The sequence below is a fragment of the Salvia splendens genome, chromosome 15 (genome assembly GCF_004379255.2).
Source record: "Salvia splendens isolate huo1 chromosome 15, SspV2, whole genome shotgun sequence".
Classification (NCBI taxonomy): domain Eukaryota; kingdom Viridiplantae; phylum Streptophyta; class Magnoliopsida; order Lamiales; family Lamiaceae; genus Salvia; species Salvia splendens.
This window is the reverse complement of record NC_056046.1, coordinates 11,353,032-11,365,364: the sequence shown is the minus strand read 5'-3', so window position 1 is coordinate 11,365,364 and position 12,333 is coordinate 11,353,032. Positions and strand designations below refer to the sequence as shown.

General features: G+C 37.4%; 3 protein-coding genes across 4 annotated transcripts; 1 reads left to right on the top strand and 2 right to left on the bottom strand.

Annotated features, from left to right (window-relative positions):
* Positions 1-46: 46 nt before the first annotated feature.
* On the bottom strand, positions 47-2,162 carry LOC121768022 (PHD finger protein At2g01810-like). The gene is made up of 3 exons (XM_042164362.1): positions 1,820-2,162; positions 1,405-1,648; positions 47-1,325 (listed from the first exon to the last, which is right to left on the bottom strand). The coding sequence occupies exons 1-3, from the start codon at positions 2,124-2,126 to the stop codon at positions 188-190; spliced, it is 1,689 nt and encodes a 562-aa protein (XP_042020296.1). The 5' UTR covers positions 2,127-2,162; the 3' UTR covers positions 47-187.
* Positions 2,163-6,118: 3,956 nt separating this feature from the next.
* Positions 6,119-8,871, top strand: LOC121767395 (heat stress transcription factor A-8-like). 2 transcript variants are annotated; one of them, XM_042163659.1, is made up of 3 exons: positions 6,122-6,279; positions 6,369-6,597; positions 7,728-8,871. In XM_042163659.1, the coding sequence occupies exons 2-3, from the start codon at positions 6,382-6,384 to the stop codon at positions 8,670-8,672; spliced, it is 1,161 nt and encodes a 386-aa protein (XP_042019593.1). In that variant the 5' UTR covers positions 6,122-6,279; positions 6,369-6,381; the 3' UTR covers positions 8,673-8,871. The 2 variants fall into 2 exon arrangements, with proteins under 2 accessions (XP_042019592.1, XP_042019593.1); XM_042163658.1 differs by having other exon boundaries at positions 6,119-6,597.
* Positions 8,872-9,095: 224 nt separating this feature from the next.
* Positions 9,096-10,508, bottom strand: LOC121767396 (vacuolar iron transporter 1-like). The gene is made up of 4 exons (XM_042163661.1): positions 10,221-10,508; positions 10,050-10,135; positions 9,824-9,938; positions 9,096-9,520 (listed from the first exon to the last, which is right to left on the bottom strand). Exons 1-4 carry the CDS (start codon positions 10,439-10,441, stop codon positions 9,223-9,225), a joined length of 720 nt encoding a protein of 239 aa, XP_042019595.1. The 5' UTR covers positions 10,442-10,508; the 3' UTR covers positions 9,096-9,222.
* Positions 10,509-12,333: the final 1,825 nt, after the last annotated feature.

Genomic DNA, 12,333 nt, shown 5'->3' with positions numbered 1-12,333 from the left:
TCTACGAACATTAAAGAAAACATCACATTGCCGATCTGCCTCTGATGCTACCACATATCCATATCAGACCACAATCTGCATATTATACCTACAAAATTTCACTCTCCCTACATATCTACATTCTCACATCCATAAATTCAAATTCCACAGCCTAAACACACCGTGGTACTACAGCCTCCTCCTCCCTTCAGCCCTTCATTTTCCAGCCTCCATCTTCGTGCCTGAGGCGTGTGCCCAAGTCCAAGCCACCGCCCCTCACCCAAACCTGCGCCCCAAGCTCGAACACACTGCCAACCTCCTTATCATTCTCAATCTTCCTCAACCCCCCAATCTGGCTTACCTCAAACTCATCCATCACACAGTAAGTATCCCTCAAAGCACCCTGCGCCACCATCTTAAGATCCGCTACCGTCATACATGGCTTCACCACCACCACTTCACCAGGCGACAGGCGCCGCCCCAACTGCCCCTCCAGCTCATCAAAGCTCGGCAGCACCTTGCACTCCAGTACCAACCCCTGCCCCACAACCCTGCCCCCAATAGGCCAATCTTTGACAAAGTGATCACATTCAAGAATAAGCTTAGTCTCCGGCCACATTGCCACCACATTCTCACAAACAGTCCACACATCTACAGATAAATTATAGCTCCGTGGGCATTCTTGAATGCTGAACTCCGCCAACCTGGATAATGGATTCGTAGCACGGCGTATGATCTGATTCTCCACCTTGAAACAGTTGATCGACTTGAGCACGAAGTCAATCAAGCCAGTGTCCCCAATCGACCTCCTCGCCCCATCTCTCAGTTGTTGACGCGACAAGCCACAGTCCCTCCCGAGATTCTCATTCTTGTGCTCCTTCAACAGATCAACGATCACGAGGAGCACGTGCTCAAGCCTCCTCGCAGGCCACCTACAGCTCTTCCTCATCGAATCCACCAACTTCTCGAACCCCATCGGAATTGATTCCCCTGTTTCCAAATTAAGCTTACGCGCGCCATTAGCGACCATGCCGATTCTTGAATCGAGAGCCAGCATGAATTTAAGCAGATCACTGATTGTGGAGAGTGGATTCGTGCTGCATTTTCTGTACACGTCTATGATGGATTTGATCCTATTTGCATTCCGATTGCTCATGGAAATACTGATAATTAGATCGAGGCTTAATTTGCTCAGATATCGGATAGCTGCGTTGTGTTTTTCCTCTGTGATTTCGCCATTAAATCTGTAGCCCCATTTAGCTAGCCACGATTTCCCGTATGCTATGCCGTGGATCAAATTAAGCTCAACCGAACCTCTCCTCGATACATGATCGGCCGAAATGCTCCTGCAGATGTTTCGATTCAAATTTGAAGGTCGACAATAACATGAATTAGGTAAGCAAATAATGTTGAAGAAAAGTAAACCTGACTCTAAGAAGGGTGCAAAGACGATCCCAGAATTCCATACTATCCTCTGCACCAAAGAAATTAAAGTTGTATCTCAAACCGTGGATGCAGACGAGATGCCCGAATCCGTTGCAGTGAACCAGTCCGTATAATTTAAGGCTCTCAAGTTCAGCAAAATCCCCATCCAACGGCTCATTCCAATCAGCTTTTGCCGGAATTATAAAATGGTACTTTCTCTTGCAAACAAAATGGTGACCCCAACCTGCATAAACAAATCAAGTGACAAAGGAGATAAAATTCAACTGCAATAGATCATCAAAAGGAACTTGCTGATGAAGAAATTGAGTTAATCATGCAAACAAATGAAATAGTGATGCAATTATGAGACGAAGAAAAAAAGTGAATTAGAATCACTGAAACCAAATCGAAAAACCTGATAATTCACAGTAATTGCAGAAGGGGGTAGGAGAGCCCTGAACGGTTTCTTCCACAGTGTAGAGCGGGCAGACGACGTCGTTCTCAGTGAACAAAAAAGTGCACCAAACCGGCATTCCGTTGACGCAGTAGTTTTGAATCTCTGCGAAATCATGAAGAAAAACTCGAATGTTGTCTCTGAAGGCTCCCGACAGCGCCTTCTTCACGAAATCTGGGAAGGCGAAATTGTCGTACAAGAAGAGTTTCTCAGGATTGATCCTGTTTTTTCTCATATTGCTAGGTTTTCTCAAAACAATCGACGCCATCGATGAAAGCGGTGAAGTGGAAGAACAAGAGAAGAAAAAAACTGCGATTTTCGTGTGTTGGGAAATTTGATTCTAGTGGAGCAGTGGCGCTTGAATTCTTAATTTTTTGAATTTACTGAAATGGCCTCACGAGGGCGGGAAAGAAGTGGGCCGTTTTGCGTTTGTCTGGGGACAATTCGGTCATTTTTCAACGTGTGTGGTAACTAAATGTGATGTCGCTGTTTCAGGTTCACGCTGAGTGAACCAACCTCATTCTCTACGGTTTGTTATATCCGGTTGGAGCAGTAACTCTACATTGACATGGATCCGTGGTCGAAATTACTTTGATGTCCTCCGCTATTTACAGGATATGTTAACTAAGCTTTAAGTTAGCTGTAGGAGGTTTGGGACCATATGGTAATTACGAGCCCTCTCGCCATTATATTACTAGTCACATTTGGTGTTTAATTATAATTAATTAAATTAGAGTGATTACACAATGAAATTAGAGATTATTAGCTGGAGTTCGCTAATAGAAACAATACTCTGTTGGTGCGTGACTGTCACTTTCTATATTAATTACTCCTAATAAATGGCAATTCAAGTCGTTCTATAGACAGTAACACGAATTTCTATCGTCATTACACTCCTCTTACTTAAATGTCAAATGAAAAGAGAAGAAAATATGTATGTAAAAAAAAATTGAACATATTAGTAGTACTAGTTTTTACTATTAAGCCTTACACCAACAATTTTGTGTAATATTGGTACTTACAATGTTACACAATTTGCACGAAAGTATAACAATGTAAATAAGATTAAGGTTCATAATAAATACTCCTATTAGTAATTTTCAATGATTGGATTTTATGTGGCTTGTTTGTATATTTATGTGGATTTAGCCGGCATTTCATGAAATTAAATGACGCTATTTTATTACTTTGATGACCTTCGCTATTCATTTAACAGGAGTATAACATTTCCCCAATTCTTCATTCTTCTCCACCAAAGCTTTCCAGCTTCAACACCATTGCCTTCTTCTCCAACAAAACTTTCCACAGTTCCACTCCAAATTTATTGGTTGCTCTCACCATTTTATTGGGCTCAGATTTTACTAGACAAAAATTGACAGAATTATGAAAACCAAACAAACAATGCTCCTATCCTATAGAGGTTGAGTGATGAATATGTGTCATGCAAACACTAGTAAGTTTTTGGAAGATAAAGTATAATGTGATGTGTTTCTCTTTTTAAAAACTCATGTGTATTACTCCCTCCGTCCCGGACTACTTGCACTTATTTCCTTTCTGGGCGTCCCAAGTTATTTGCACTCTTTCCATTTTTAGTAAAAATTATCACCTACAGTCGCAATTGTTGACTTTGCTATACACTCATTCCTTAATCTCCGTGTCGAAAAGGAAAAGTGCGAGTAGTCCGGGACGGAGGGAGTACTATTTATAAGGCTCAGTGGAGAATTTGGAAAAACTCAACTATTACTACTTACGGGGTATTATCTACACACCAACAATTACAGCATCTGAAAAGCCAAATGCCTTGGCTATATATACATGTAAAAAGCCTTATTAGAGAGGCATGCAGCTCGAAGATGGCAGCTCGAAGTATGACGTGGACTAGCTGTTATGAATTAGTTAGGAAGGCGGTTAGTCGGTTAGTTGATTAGCTATATATAGGCATTCCATGGTTCATTGTAAAACAACTTGACAAAATGTAGTCCATAGTGAAGTTTCGGTTCTTTTCATCTCTGTAAATATTCTCCATCAATGGCAGCAACATCTTCTTCTTTTCCTCTCTTGTTCTTCATGTTTCATCTCTGATTTTCACCGTGATCAAAATTTGACATGGTATCAGAGCAAAATCTTCCGCATATCACTCTGATTCTCGATCTATATCTCTGTTTTTTCTTTTCATTTTTTGAATCAGTTCGATTCAAGTTCTCTGTTCGGCGTTTCAGCCGATCGCCGATTTAATTCGATTTTATCTCTTGTTTGTTGTTCGGTGTTAATTTTCGCCGATTTGTTACCATGATCAACATTTGACATGGTGTTCTTCAAATCATCTCCGCCGCATCGACGGAGTTCTTTAGATTTATTTTTTTTGGATCGACGTTTCTCACCGTTTTTCCGTCTTATCACCGATTGATTCGGTTTTCTCAATATTTCTCTCAGTTTTACCGACGAAAATCGTCAGGTATTGTTTGTGAATCTATGTGTTCACGATCTATTTCTTCTCCTTTTTGAATCGGTTGAATCGGTTCAATCTTTCTCTCTTCGGCTTTGAGTTTCTGTCGAAATCTAATCTCTGAATCTCTCTTTGTTTTCCTCCGATTGTATCGGTGAATCTGTTTCTGTTTTTGTGTTAGCTGGATTTGTATGATCCTAGCTCATTACTTTCTATGGAGATATGTTTCTCCACTTGTTTTCGGTTTTGTGAGAAAGAGCAGCCTGCAACAAGTGCAGTTTTCTGGTTGCAAAGAGTATGTGCAGCAGCTCGTCTTCTTCCTGCAGCAAGTGTGCAGCACGCAGCAGATCAGAAAGTTTTTTTGGAGCAACGGCAGGAGCCGTTTCAGGAGTCATCAGATATGTTTTTGTCAAGATGTTCGCATTTGATATGCTTCCATCTTGAGGGGGGCTATTAGAGAGGCATGCAGCTCGAAGATGGCAGCTCGAAGTATGGCGTGGACTAGCCGTTATGAATTAGTTAGGAAGGCGGTTAGTCGGTTAGTTGATTAGCTATATATAGGCACTCCATGGTTCATTGTAAAACAACTTGACAAAATGTAGTCCATAGTGAAGTTTTGGTTCTTTTCATCTCTGTAAATATTCTCCATCAATGGCAGCAACATCTTCTTCTTTTCCTCTCTTGTTCTCAGGGGCGGACGCAGAAATATATAATGATAGGGGCTGAGATTTATAAATTTTATTTTAAAGTATATTTTTGAGTAATTTAGATAATTTGTAGGGGCTTTTACATTATAATTTACACTAAATTTGAAGAAATTTTAAATATAATTAGTAGAAAAAAACTGTAAAAAATTATTCATTGAGGGCTTAAGCTCCCCCAATACACATGGGTCCGCCCATGCTTGTTCTTCATGTTTCATCTCTGATTTTCACCGTGATCAAAATTTGACAAGCCTCATGTCTTTGAAAATATTCAAATCAATGAAGCGTGAGAATTTAATTTTGTTACCAAAATCAATAATTACATATTTTGAAAATTTTATTGACAAACTCAATAAGTTATAAATTTAGAAAATATTATCAAAAGAGTCAATATTTTATAAATGAAATTGCGATTATATAAATTTTAAACAAATTTTATTAACAAAATCAATAATTTTTAAATTTAGGCTTTCTTTACTCCACTTACTTCAATTACTAGTATAGTCTATAGTTATTAAATATTTTGGGTTTATTCTTTTTTAAATCGTCATTTTATTTGTTAGATCAGCCGGCGTTGCTTTAAATCTTGACCTAGTCCATTAAATTATGTCCAGTCCTAGCCCTCTACGAGAGTACAATATTTCAATTGTTGTTGTTCTGCAATTAATAATTTACAATTATCAGAATCGAGTTTCGAACTTTTTTTAAGTTCAATTCCTCTAGCTACACAGAATTTCCTCCTTGGATTAATGAAATTTTTATGTCACGCGTATTTCTACAGATATGGAGTATATTATATTTTAATCTAATTATCTAAATATATAAATAATACATTGAAACACATCAAATACAAAGCTTGTTATGCTATAGTACCAAGTTTTGCAATGTACATAATTATATCTGAAATTTAGTATCCCATGAGAATGAAGAAATCCAAGAGGAAAATACAGTAAGTTGTTTTTTTTTTAAATTATTGACTAAATTATCTGAATTTATGCAAAGATAATTGCTACTAAATACACCAACTAGCAATAGTAAAATACTGTATTGATTTTACACAAACAATAAATTTTGATGCGAATGGCCTTGCTTGCGCTTTCCATCGAGATGACTTGAAGTCGGTACCCTATTTCTAACTGAAGATTTTTCCCTTTAAAAACCCAACTTCTTCCGCATATTCTTTCACCTTCCTGACCAAGCAAAACACATATTCGTCTTCTTCATTTATATCTGCACATATCTTCTTTGAAATTGAAACACAATATTTGAAGGTGTGTTCCTCGGTGAGATTCGATTCTGCTAAAATCGTCGGATTCGGAGCTAGATATCTAGAATTTTTCTTTTCCTTTTTTTCTGATAGGTTTGATTGAATTATGGTGAAATCGGTGGAGAATGGGACGTCGCTGCCGCCTTTCTTGGTTAAATGCTACGAGATGGTGAACGATGAGTCTACGGACGCGTTGATTTCATGGAGCGACTCCAATGACAGCTTTATTATATGGGATGAATCCAAATTTTCTTCCCAGCTACTGCCCAAGTATTTCAAGCACAGTAATTTCTCCAGCTTCGTCCGTCAGCTCAATATCTATGTGAGATTCTCTTTTATCCTACCCTCCTTTTGATTGTTTTTTTAAAAAAAAATTAATTGAATTATTCTGCTATGTGTTTGTGAATGATGGTGTGTTGACGTGCTGTGCTTTAAATCTCGATGGAAGTTGTGATGATTATGTTTTGTTTCATATGTATAACTAAAACTATTGAACTGACCAGTGACCACCAGGGCAAGGCCAATTGGGAATTTTTATTTGCTATTTCGATTGTGAGATTGATCTATGTTGATTTTTTTTAGTTATGAAGTATGTATAATTATATATTTGGATAGGGGAAATGCATTTGTAGGAAACCCTGGCATAAGTAGAAATATGTTTCTGGTTTGGTGACACTATGGTGATACCTAGCTGTCTTAAAATCTCAAGAACTTGAGATGTATTTGTGGAATCGTTAGTGGTTAGTTTAAATGATGGGTATACACTTCAAAATGAAGTATAATGAACTGAACTAATGATGAGAATTGTTGCCACATCCTCCTGAACTTGACAACATCGTTTTGAACTTATTGGGTATCTGGTTTGGGTTTTCCTCTGATTCCTGCACTACATATGAGGAGGTCTGAGTACTTAAAGTATAATTATATTTCTTTGTTATTCTCGAGGCAAAGGGATATCGCTCACTTGTTTGCTCGAGACTTCATCTTGGGAGAGCATCCATTTTAGAATGCCCCTACCTGAGAATTGAGTATTGTGTATTAGAAGCCCTCATTCATTCAGTTACTAGTTGGAATATGCTCTGCTCTGCATTATAGCAAGTCCCATTGTACACTAGATTCTTTCTGTTTTCAAGTTTGTGTCAAACTGTTGGGCAATTTGTTGAAAAATTAGTGCTAAGAAAAGTTTTGTTTTGTTTTGTTTTGTTTTGTTTTTTCTCTTATTTTCTCTGCGGTAGTGCTACACCCTCACATGGTTCCTAAGAATAGATCTCCTGTTTCCATCCAATTACAAAGATGTTGGTTAAAATGGAGAGTGTGCATTGTTTTTCAGTTGTGTCTTGATTTTGCAGTCATTTGTTTCAATTGAGGAAATAGTTTGCAACCCTGCATTAGTTGCAGGGATGATTCAATATGTTCTCTGCACTGACTTTTTATGATCTTAAACCAAACCAGGGTTTCAGGAAAATCGACACTGACAACTGGCAATTCGCTAATGAGGCCTTCTTGAAAGGGCAGAAGCATTTGCTGAAGAACATTGTTCGAAGAAAGCATAGTCACAATCTGGTGCAGAACAAATCTTCGCAACAGAAAGACCCAGAGCCTGCTCTACATCCTGAAGAGGACAAGAGACTGGCCCTGTGGAAAGAAGTCCAGAGTCTCAAAAGTGATAGAAATGCTTTAACGCAGGAGTTGACAAACGTAAGACTGCACCAGCAGACTTCACGGAGTAAAATGCTACTTTTGGCCGAACAATTGAAAGGCATGGAGAAAAACCAGCAGCAGATGCTTTCTTTCATTGTCATGGCTATGCAAAGCCCCGAAATCATGGCTCAGTTTTTCCAGCCGAAAGAGAACAGTTGGCGTATGGCTGAAACTGGAAAAACTAAACTGAGTGAAGTCATGGACGATGATTGTGAACCAACTCCCTACGATGGAACGATAGTCAAGTATCAGCCGCCTAAAGATGCACCTACGACGCCTGAATGCACGACAGATGCCTTTGATTACGAAAATTTTATGGAAATTGATTTCGCTTCCGATGAAATGAGAGATTTTCTGATGGATGCCGACTTTTTGTTAGGCCCGGATCCAAAGGATGAGAGCCAAATTATTCTTCCAGATGCACCTGAAAACGACACAGTTATGGACCAGATGCTTTTGCCCTATTCATTGACAGAAAACAAAGTTCCTCTTGGGTCTGGAGGTGAGGGTTGTACCGACTCTGGGGTCCAGTTTGGATTGGCATTCCAGCCCGATGAATCTGAGAACTCAGATGGCTCAGCTGATGGTAGCAATGAATACCAGAATGAGATGATTGAAGCTACAAAGTTGGAAAGCTCTGAAAAAGTTGAAGTTTTAACTAGACAAATGGGGTCCCTAACTTCTGAAATGAGCTAAAATCAAAATACTTCAAATTCTTCCTGTATGCAATTGCATTAGTGTTTAGGCTTTTTGTGGAAATTGGTTTTGCTCAAGAGTATGGGAACTAAGAATCCCCCTTTTTCTCTCCTCAGTTGAATGATGCACTATTGCATAGCAATGAGGACTGACAGGTATTCATAAGTTGTTTTTTGAATAAGAAACATCTATTCTTTTATTTTGCTGATGGTTCCCGATAGCAAAGAGCAAGAATCTCTACAATTTTCTTTATAATTTATTCACTATCAATGTTTCCTACTCGAAGTCATGTTTAAATCATTGATTCTAGTGCCACATTTGTCATTGGATAGATAATGCATAGATAATTTAGGGGTATCTTGAATTATGTTTCTTGTTCAAAGGGAACAGGTGATCAATCATGTGATAAATTGTGCAGTCATCTAGTGCTGAAACATATTGAAATAAGGCTAAATCTATCAAAAAAAAAAAAAAACCCAAAGAAAATTGCCTTATTAGTCCAAGATTGAAATAACCCAAAGAAAATTGCCTTATTAGTCCAAGTAGTGAATCATCCTTGTACAAGCTTGGCCATGGCAAAAGCAGCAGCGGATGCAATGGCTCCGATGAAGGTGGTCTGAAGAGCACTCCAGAAGGGTTTGCTTCCGGTGAAATGACCTTTGCCGTAGCCAAAGATAAGCAACGCAATAAGAGTAACAATGACAGAAGCAATTACAGCTCTATCTGCATTGGATATCAACATGTAGGGGAAAAGTGGGACTATCCCACCCACTATGTAAGCTATGGCGATCGTCATTGCGCTCTGCATTGCTCTCTTTGGATCTGGCTTCTCCAATCCCAGTTCAAATCTTTACAAAGGAAAAACAAATTTAAATCTTGTTAGTAACATAATAAATACTGTATTCATCTTGCTTTTCCAAGTGATGCTCTAATTTGTCATCGTTTTGTGGTCTCGGTAGCACGAGATCATTAACTTTTTCTGATACTACAGTTAGTATTTTTCGGTTTCTGTGGAAATAGATCTATGCATGACATTTTTGTTCTGTTATGAATTCTGTTGGAAAAACCCTCTCTCTCTCTCTCTCTGTCACACACACTTCACACGAGAGATTTTCACCCAAAAAAAAAGTTGAAACATAGAGAAGGCTTACTTCATCATGAAATCAAGCCATGCTTGTGGATTTTTTCTGAGTGCATTAACCACCGGTGAATATTCATGCGGCTGAATCCCATACTCCGACAATATCTCCGCTACCTCCGCAGCTTCTGCAATCATTTATCACCAATCCAATACACTCTGTTAAACTAAAATTGTAGATAATGCTGATGTATATAAAGACGAAATTGAAATATTAAAACGAGGATAGCAACAGCAACCTGTATCAGGCACAGCAATGATCTCATCCTGCTCTCTCTTCAACTCTCTCATATAATGATCTGCTTCGCTTTTCGCAGCCAAGTAACTGCAAAATCACAACCCCATGCATCAACTACAAATACAAATTGATTGACATGATAAGCTGGAGATGGAATTAATTGATGATATACCCTCCGAGGCCCATGGATATGGCGCCGGCGGCGATCTCGGCCACGCCGGCGGTGACAATGACGGCGGAAGTGGCGTTGGCGCCGGAGAGGCCCGCGGCGAGGGCGAAGGGGACGGTGAGGCCATCAGACACCCCGATTATTATGTCTCGCACGATCTCACCCGCCGTGAAATGCTTCTCTTTGTGGTCATTCAACAGAGAGGCGTTCGATTCACCTGCCATCTCTCTCTCTCTATGGATGCAGTGAGTGAGTGCGTGCGGTGTGTAACTTTATATGTATACAAGCGCTTCCTTCAAATCTCATTATATCTTTTCGACCTTTTTGCCTTTCTATATTTTTGTTTTATTAGTAATTAATTTAAGCGCTGTAGACCAAGCGTGACATGTGTCACAAATTTGAGTGATTGCGATTTGGATCACAAATATACATTTAATAATAATACCAGTATTCTAGATTTTATACCATCAAAAGTAGGCAAAAAGATTTAACTTTCAGTGTTTGCGATTCAAATCACAAATTTACATTTAATAGAGTAATAATAATCCTTCCGTCTCACTGTAGTATAGACGTTTCATTTTGAACACTTATTTTAAAAAATCATAATAATTAATTAAAATGGAGAGAGAGTAAAATAAGAGATATAATAATATAGATAAAAGTCTTATCTACATTATTATCTTTCTAACTTTATTTTTTCTTCAATCTAACTATTTTTTTATCATTTTTTCAATACGAGTGCTCAAAACGAAATGTCTCTACTACAGTAGGATGGAGAATATTCTACATTTTATACCATAAAAGGGTAAATTACCAAAAAATAAACTATGAAGTTTGTTAAATTTTGGTCTATCCCGTAATTTAAAAATTATGGGATATCATAACTTTGATATTTTTTTTAATTGTTTCATAACACACAATTTCATCATGCTATTTTTCTAAATTTTATCAATGTAATGTGTACATATGTACAAATTAAAGATATGATTGACTATATTTATTAAATGATGACGTAAAATAGTTGAATATTTTGTTCGCATGATATTTTTCATTTGCCAAAAGCATTCATAATTTCCCCCAAACCATAAACTATTGGACAATTGAGAAAAAATGTTAAATATATGATATAATTGGTCATTTTTTAAAGTTACCTAACAGACTAGATATTGACAAACTTCATGATTTTTTTTGGCCATTTACCCTTGTGTAAGCAACTCTCTCCGTCCCACCATAAGCGAGTCACTTTTCTTTTTGAGATGTTCCACCATACATGAGTCATTTACTATCTTTTATGCAAAAAAAATCATATTTCTTACTCTATTTTACAACACACTTTATTCTTTCCACTACTATATTTCTCTCTCTTTACTTTAACTCTTTAAATTTCAATTCCTTAAATCTCGTACCCAAAAAAAGTGGCTTGCTTATGACGGGGGACAGAGGAAGTAACATTATTCAAATGAGGTAAATCCAAATTTTCATTTCTTTCCTTTAGGATTTTTAGTATGTATTGTACTTCTTCCATCTTGTTATAAGTAATTGATTTCTTTTGAATATGAGATTTAAGAAAATAATACTCATCCGTCCATGATTTAAAATCCCACATTAATTCAGTGCGATTTTAAGAAATGTAAAGAAAAGTGAATGGAATGCAAGTTCCATTTTATGTTAATTTTATATTAAAATGATTATAATGAGTTAGTAGAAAGTTATTTTTCAAAAATGGAAATGACGAATGTTGACATTATTTCGGGACGATGGGAGTATTTATTAAATTAAAATGAAAGAATAAAGTGGAAAATGTGATAAAATAGTTTGATAAAATGAGATTAAAGTAGGAAATGACAAAGTACAGGTATAAAAGAACAAAGTAAGAGATATAAAGTAGAAAGATAGGTGAAAAAATAACACAAGAGAAAGTAAATGTAGTAGTATTATTTTTTGCTAAAAATGTAAATCAATCACTTGCAAGCCACAATGGTCATGCTTATCTATCTCATCCCTTAATTATTTATGGGACACACACCACTTTTTTCACCATATCTTATCTAAGAGACAACACAACACCTACAACTATTCATCCTTTAAGGCCTTAACCATTCATTCCCTTCACTAT

Excerpts from the sequence above, each read along its gene's own strand:
- LOC121768022 (XM_042164362.1), bottom strand. The coding sequence starts at position 2,126 with ATGGCGTCGATTGTTTTGAGAAAACCTAGCAATATGAGAAAAAACAGG. Across the intron at positions 1,649-1,819 it reads CAATTACTGTGAATTATCAG|GTTGGGGTCACCATTTTGTT; the intron begins GTTTTTCGATTT and ends TTGTTTATGCAG. Across the intron at positions 1,326-1,404 it reads TGCACCCTTCTTAGAGTCAG|GAGCATTTCGGCCGATCATG; the intron begins GTTTACTTTTCT and ends AAACATCTGCAG.
- LOC121767395 (XM_042163658.1), top strand. The coding sequence starts at position 6,382 with ATGGTGAAATCGGTGGAGAATGGGACGTCGCTGCCGCCTTTCTTGGTT. Across the intron at positions 6,598-7,727 it reads TCCGTCAGCTCAATATCTAT|GGTTTCAGGAAAATCGACAC; the intron begins GTGAGATTCTCT and ends AAACCAAACCAG.
- LOC121767396 (XM_042163661.1), bottom strand. The coding sequence starts at position 10,441 with ATGGCAGGTGAATCGAACGCCTCTCTGTTGAATGACCACAAAGAGAAG. Across the intron at positions 9,939-10,049 it reads CATTGCTGTGCCTGATACAG|AAGCTGCGGAGGTAGCGGAG; the intron begins GTTGCTGTTGCT and ends AAATGATTGCAG. Across the intron at positions 9,521-9,823 it reads TGGCTTGATTTCATGATGAA|ATTTGAACTGGGATTGGAGA; the intron begins GTAAGCCTTCTC and ends TCCTTTGTAAAG.